The sequence below is a fragment of the Haemaphysalis longicornis genome, unplaced genomic scaffold (assembly GCF_048455015.1).
Source record: "Haemaphysalis longicornis isolate Haplotype H1 unplaced genomic scaffold, Haemaphysalis longicornis Haplotype H1 scaffold_7, whole genome shotgun sequence".
Lineage (NCBI taxonomy): Eukaryota > Metazoa > Arthropoda > Arachnida > Ixodida > Ixodidae > Haemaphysalis > Haemaphysalis longicornis.
This window is the reverse complement of record NW_027526422.1, coordinates 174,978,301-174,985,814: the sequence shown is the minus strand read 5'-3', so window position 1 is coordinate 174,985,814 and position 7,514 is coordinate 174,978,301. Positions and strand designations below refer to the sequence as shown.

General features: G+C 51.0%; 1 protein-coding gene across 1 annotated transcript; it reads right to left on the bottom strand.

Moving 5' to 3' along the window:
- Window positions 1–498: 498 nt before the first annotated feature.
- Window positions 499–1,422, bottom strand: LOC144146668 (scoloptoxin SSD552-like). The gene has a single exon (XM_077678598.1). The coding sequence runs from the start codon at window positions 1,417–1,419 to the stop codon at window positions 499–501; it is 921 nt and encodes a 306-aa protein (XP_077534724.1). The 5' UTR covers window positions 1,420–1,422.
- Window positions 1,423–7,514: the final 6,092 nt, after the last annotated feature.

Sequence of the window (7,514 nt, the reverse complement as noted above, 5' to 3'; positions counted from 1 at the left end):
CGCAGTGACGTGCGCTCTCATCCAGCGGCCGTGCTTAGAGCAAACTGGCAGCCTTTTGGTTCCAAGGCACGACGGTTGATGTTGCAGCTATATTTCAGCAACATTAAAACCATGATTTTTTCTGCCATTGCCATGGCGACTAAGCGGCATTCCCTAACCGCGCCGTTTCACGGTACTGTTCATATACCCGTCATCATTCGCAATCCCGTAAGCGCCAGTATGCACGTGTTTGTAAAATCAAGGGAAAGTCTGAAGAAATACAGCATGCAAATAACTTCTTGCCACACGTGGGATGCTTCCCAGTGCGTACACCGATTGAACACTCAAACTCAGCAACAAGCATTGCTTGTAATTGGCGAGAAAACATCGTGAAGACAATACATCGAATTTACGCAAACAATGCGCCTCCTAGGAGGCACCAACATCAGTATATTGCTTCTAAAACACTCGCTTCCCCAGCACTTGAGGTGGCTTTGTGGAGGGCCCTATACCATTAGTCTATTCAAGCAAAGCCCTCCGCCAGAGAAGCACCACCGACGCGGCTAACAAGGTCAGAATTCGGGCAGGCCTCCGCCCTTGGCAGCCCAATGTGGGAGCTCCAGGACGGTGCGGCGGTGGCGTGCTAAAAGTCTTGTCGGGACCTGGCTCGTCTTTATGCAATTCGCAGAGCCCCGAAGAAGCGTTGCAGGTGGTGAATTGCGGGCAGAGCGAGCATGAAGGGCCCGCTTTGTAGAGCTCGTCCCCCGGCAAGGCCCCAAGGGGTCCGTACAGGCAAACGTACGCGTCCACTATGGTCCTGGGACCCGTGAGGGCGGTGTGGTTGCTGATCGTGTGGCTGCAGCCGACGGCGTGGGTACGCGCCCAGACAACCTGCGCGAAGGCACTACAATTGGCCTTGGCGTCGTAGGCCCCCACCTTCTGTGCCGAATACTTGATGGCCTGCTCAAACCAGTCGCGGATGACCAACTGCCAGATGACCGGTAGCCTTGTTTCGTTGGTGAACGAGTAGTACGAGTTGTGGCCCGAAGCTTCGAATCGTGGCGCGGACAGGTCCTCCGGATCTTTCTCTATCGGCGTCTTTGTGTCCGCCCTGACGCAAAGGCTGGCCAGGTACGCGGCCGTTTCGGCCAGCCCGTCGTCCCACCTCATGGCGAGCATGTTCGCCGCGGGCGGGAAATCCGAGAGGTGTCCCTGCGCAACCATTGCCCGATAGCGGTTGTGCGTCTCCATGATGGCGGCCTTGTCCGACCAGGTTGTGGTATTGGAGGTCGCAAAGCATTCGATGGGAATCTGATCGCAGAAGACGTGTGAGGTCTTCTTTCCCCAGAAAGTCGGCGGACATTGGGGATCACCGACAATCATCAGGACTCCAAGGGAGAACCAGAAGAGCACGGAGAACACCAAGGGACGGGGCGGCATGGCAGGCAACATTTTTCTTCTTCTTCACCCCAGTCGCGGGAGTGCGTGATGGCGTGCATATCCAGCCACGGCTTCGAGACACGAGCAGACCATAAGACGAAAACAAAGTGACAATATTCTTTAGCGCAAAACAGCGCAAATATCAAGACAGAAAAAAACCACAAAACGTGTTTTCTGAGCTAGTGTTCTTTGCTCCGTTTCCCTATTATGAGCTCCATTTTTCGTTCAAGTCCTGAACCAACTAGCCCAAAATCTTACCTCGCGGAACCAGGAAATGAACTTCTCCCGATCAGGCCTCATCCTACAACGTGACAGTTTTTTGAAGATGAAAAAACAAATGATGATGATGATGATGCGGCTCGGTCGTATCGGGGTTTCCCTATGCGACTGTTTTTGGTTATACGCCTCCAGGGATTTGGCTGCCGAGGCTATATTGTGAGCGCCCGGTGAAGTAAACCTAAATCGGCTGTGCTTCTCAACATGAACGTGTGGTCGCTTCTTACCGGGACCTTGGAGGCAAACGTGGACGTCACTACAGGCTCCGCATCAAATTGGCATGCAACCGCCAAGAGGGATAGGCTGCCTTGCAGCCCTACAGGCGTATATTTATTTAACCGCTCCCCCCCCCTCCCCTGTACGGTAGGAACTGGTAGACTAAAATAATTTTCTTGAAAAAGAAAGAAAAAACTTGTACCGAAAGTTGTAGAACTGTCTAATAATGCCTATACAATCTTATGAAGCTTGTCCTCATCGTGAGTCCTTCTTTGTAGCAAGATTTGGCCATGAGCAAACATATTAGACAACGTTTCATGGTTTTAGTTCGCGTTGTGCTCTAATTTGGTACATTCATGGCAGCGTTTCACTCATGTTTTTAAAAAGGGTAGATATATCGTCCACCAAGCCGCATCATTATCATATTGTTTTCATCTTCAAAGAGCCTCTCATGCCCTCAAAGAAGACCTGATTGCGAGCGTTTTATTTCGCGTTTCAGCGATGTAAGATCTTGCGATATTTGGTTCATGACCCATAAGAAAAAAGGCAGCTAATAACAGGGAGAACGAAACGAAGACCCTAGCTCTGAAAACACCGCTTGTGTTGCTGTCTTTCCTTGTTGTTCGCGCTGTTTCGATAAATAATATTTCTACTTTCTTTTCGCCTCATGGTTTGCTCGTTCCTTGAAGCCGTGGCTGGATACGCACGCCAGCACGCGCTCTCGTGATTGTGGTGAAAAGGAAGAAAACAAATGAAGGAAGCTCACACTAACTGGTTTGAAGGTAGCGAAGCTGTACGCAACCTCCATGAGCATCAGGAAGGGTTAAGCTCATGAATTCAGCCGATTTGCTTCTTCTTCGGTGCGAAACAACCTTTACTCCATCATTGTTGCGATAAGTGTGAGCTTCTTTCGTTTTCTGTGCTGTGCTGTCGCCGCAGTCGTGGCCAATCTCCCCAAGTGGGAATGCTTGGCTTGATGAACGTGCGCACGGGACGCTGGGCGGTCGTCGCGAGGCACGCACATACGAGCGATAGGCATTTGTTTGGTTTTGTTAACGGCCGGGAAGTCGCCGCGAAGGCCGCGCTAATGTGCGCGCGCTCACGTGTACGCGCTCGGCAATTTTGTTTGGTATTTTTAACTGCGGACGCAGAAAAGTACGATTTCCTAAACAGCTTCGCTGTTTAAAATGTTTGCTACCATGCAGCCTCGGCCCTTGCTGTGCTCATTGTGCTCTTCTGGTTCTCCCTGGGCGTCCTGCTGATTGTCAGTGATCACCCTTGCGCGCCGGCGTACAAACGTCGGGTGTCGCACGTATGCTAGGAGGCGATCACCCAGGTTTGAAAGACGTTCTACAACTACACAATCTGGTGTCACAAACTCGAGCGTGCGACGCCTAAAAGTACCGTATAGGTTTTTCATATTATTGTACGGCGCCTAATTCTTGTCACAGTCGTCCGATTACTTCAGTTTCGGTTCTATTCGCCCCGGGAAAACCCTGGCACTCTCTCGAACGAAGCGGCGGTAACTTAGACCACTCGCCGGCTTGCCGGCAAAAAACATACCAAAATAAAATCTCCGCCGCTCAGCTTTCACCGAAGCTTCGAGTTGTTTCGAGGGGACGAGCGTATCTTCGCCAGTGCTAAGGTGCGCCGATGATTCCAGAAGGGAGAAAGAGGGAAGTTGTGCGCTCGACGGTGGCGGGCGCTTTGTGTGTTGTGCCCTCTCTCTCCGCGCCGGCGCAGTTATAAAAACAGAAACCGCGTCGAAGCAAATTAGTTACGATCGGACGTCGTGATGTAACAACGGCTTCTGCCAGTTTGTGCAGGGCACTATCGGCGACCCGCGCCCTGGAGTACTCCAACGTACTCCCGGGTCTCGAATCACCGTGATCGTCTCGGACGGCCTGGCCTACGACGAAGCCACGCTTCCCAGGTAGCCGACTCGCATCCGAAAGTGGTGCATCGTCCGGCCCGGTCGGTGAATATTGCGGGACTCTGTCTCTCATATGCATCGAACTGTTCGTTTTCTTTTTAGTTAACTACTCTACTTCGTAACATCTATTTGTTAACGCTCCTGATTGTATCCTTTTGTCTAATTTTGAACTGTTTCTCGCATTTGTATTCCTTCGAAGTTACCTCTTGGTTACGTTACATGTCATCATGCTTGTACAGTGTTTTGCGTGTCCAAATATTAGTCTTTCTTCTGTTGATTCGTTCAAGGCTCTGACTCATTCTTACCGCTCTGGTCGGTGACAGCCGCACATCAGACGGCCACCCCTTTCGTCACCTATGCCCTGTAGATTTGGTTGGGTTGTTTGCTCGCTTGAGTCAACTCCCCATACCTTCTAACAGCGCACCCCATTGAGGAAACGGCAACATCTGGTCGGACATGGACGGCATCATAGGGACGCACAACCGCTACCGGGCAATGGTTGCGCAGGGGCACCTCTCGGATTTCCTGCCCGCGGCGAACATGCTCGCCCTGAGGGGGACGACGGGCTGGCCGACATGGCCGCGTACCTGGCCAGCCTTTGCCTCAAGGCAGGCACAAAGAAGCTCATCGAGAAACAGACGGAGGACCTGGTCACGCCGAAATTTGTCAATTCAGGCCACAACTCCTACTACTCGTTAACCAATAAAACCAGGCTAGGGGTCATCTGGCGGTTCGTCACCGGCGACTGGTTAGGGCAGGCCATCAATTATCCGGCTCAGAAGGTCATACGAGCGCCTTCGCGCAGATTGCCTGGGCGCGTACCCACGTCGTCCGCTGCAGCCACACGCGCACCAACCACACCGCCCTCAGGGCTCTCATGAACATGGTGCACGCGTACCTTTGCCTGTACGGACCCGTGGGCACCATGCAGTGTGGTCAGCTCTACAAGGTCGGCCCCGCATGCTCACCCTACCCGCAACTCACCACCTGCCACGCTTCTTCGGGGCTTTGCGTTTTGCAGGAAGACGATTCATGTCCCAACCAGACTACGAGCCCGCCTCCGAAAGACAGTGCAGGTGCCACGTCAGTCTGTCAAGGGCGGGGGCCAGCCGGAACTGCAACGTAGCTAGCGGCGTCGGTGGCGCTTCTCTGGCAGATATCTTTGCCGGTATAGACACACGGGATAGAGACCGCCGCGATGTCACGTGTAGTGCGGGTGAAGCGAGCGTTTTAAAGGCGATATTTGCAAGGATACCGCGGCTGCTAGAAGCCGCATTATGCGCAAAATTAACGTGATATATTGTGTACATTAGTCCTGTCGCCAATTGCATCCAATGCTTGTTGCTGAGTAGGAGTATTCCGCAGTTGTAAGCACTGGGGCGCATCAAACATGAATCAAATAGTTATTTTGAAGCTATACATAAATGTGTTTACATCATTGCGAATTATGGCGGCGATGTGCACGCAAGTAGAAAAACAAACACAATAAAAACGGCGGGAAGGGAATGTAACTTTGTCTGCATGGTAATTCTAGATAATATTGCAGTAAAAGCTCGACAATTCAAACTCGGTTAATTCGAAATTCCGGTTAATTCGAACTCACGCCCTTGTCCCGGCACAGCTCTGTATACTTCAACTCCCGATAATTCGAGCGCGTCGGTATCCAGAATGTTAATTCGAACTATGATCCCCTGGTTTCCATCGCTCCTCGCAGAAGCAGTCGGCTTAGAGTGATTACAGTGTGTTGGAAATCCAAAACAAACCAAGTTTACGAGATGCAAAACAACGAAACAAAAACACAACAGCGGGCCGCGAGCGCTGCGCTCCTGCAACAGCTTATTTCGCTGCGCCACCGGCGGCAGTGCTACGGCGCATGCTATTATTATTCACGGAACATTATTGACTAAATCACCCGCCAACAAACGTCTAGTAGCGCCTAATTTGCGTTAACCAGTCCACAGGTGGCTTCCTTGTGTTCTGGCCGCACGGTTTGGCGCGATTTCTATTCCTTCTAGCGCCCGGCCGCTATTTCGGTCTCCGCTTAATTCGAACGATTTTGTAGCGTAAGCTACACTGGCCGAGGTTGAGCAGTTTCACGTTGATTTTGAAGGGCCGTGCTGCGTAAGCGCGAGGAGCATTGGAACGCATTGGATTGAATTTCATATGATTAGATTGGGTTAGATTAAATTGGAATGGGTTGGGTTAAAGTACGGGTGTGTAGAGAATTGGGTCCGCATTTTAGCCGGTCTCCGCATTCCAGAGGAGTGACGTCATAGCCGCGGCAGACGCACTGTCACCGGCGCGTGCCCAGCTGTGCGCCTCCGTAGCGCAGTAGCCAAGTCTGAGGGTGCGCCGGAGCCGCTTGACAGCCGTGTCGCGTGGGTCCTCGAGAGCCGTGCTAAGCATGCGCGAGGAGCAGTGACTCGACTGGAGTGGACTGGACCGGACTGGACCGGACTGGACTGGACTGGATTGGACTGGACTGGACTGGATTGGATTGGATTGGATTGGAAATCGTTTTAGCAGATGTAAGCATGATAACCAGCTAATACTAGACAACCAGGACACCTAAGAATAGCCAGCTGAACCTTAGGTCACGCTACGCATATCCTGGCATAGCCGAGCTAAGCCACTGCTAATTTTTATGGTCCCCATCGAGTTGGAATTATCAAGCTTCTGCTGTATGGGTTTAATGCTTCTAAAATATTGCTGAAACTTCTATAGTACACTGAAAAAATGGCCAATTTTACGGAGAAAGCTGCTGGTAAAATGTTGCCGGACACATTTCCGTAATTTAGACAACGGAAAGAATTTTAAGAACGGACATTCCGTAATACGGAAAGGCCGCAACAAAACAAACACTCCGTTTCAAAAAGCACGTCTTTGAGTAATTCATAGAACCTTAAGAAAAGAAAAATACTTCGACGAGGAATCGAACCGGCGACGTTGATCGAATGGGCACGACGCTCCGTACGTACGCTGCACTTGTGCCGAACAACCTGTATACTACATGGATGCCCACCCTGCGTGTGCCATACATCGGTGTTTAATTACTAGCTGGCTTACAGTTTTCCTGGCTGATGAAGTGTGATTTCTAAAGTAGCGCTTCCGCAGTAAGGTTCCGCGAAGCCCCCAGAATAGTTGATCGCCATTAACTCCGCTGTTTCGAGAAAGCGCTCGCAAAAATGTGTGTGACTGGCTGCGACTGCGATTTCGCATTGCATCAATAGTGCTTGCTGTGCTTTGGTTTTGAGCTTTAGGCTAAATACTTCGGCCAATATTGTTTCCTTAAGAACTAAATTACCTTGCGCAACTCTGCTTCTGCGCGAAAATGACCTTATATTTTCTACAAGTGTGCCGGTCACACACGCATGTGGAATTTGCAGGTCTGGGGCAGCGACGCCGCCGGAGCGTCGTAGAGACAAGATACGGAGCTCGTGTTGAGCGGTATGGGCCTCATGGTCCTCACTAAGTTTACTACACTTTAGACACTAACAAAACAGAGCCGCATTCATTACGCCACGAATATTGTCGGGTCGAACTTTTCGCTTCTCCATCGATTCCCGACGATCGACACGACAATATATTTCTTGCAGTTATTAATAAACTGATCTGCTTCTGTTCTGCATGATAGAGAGGAAACGCCCGTATTTTGCAAAGGAGAAAAAGA

Bases quoted from the DNA above. Each gene is read 5' to 3' on its own strand.
- LOC144146668 (XM_077678598.1), bottom strand. From the start codon at position 1,419: ATGCCGCCCCGTCCCTTGGTGTTCTCCGTGCTCTTCTGGTTCTCCCTT.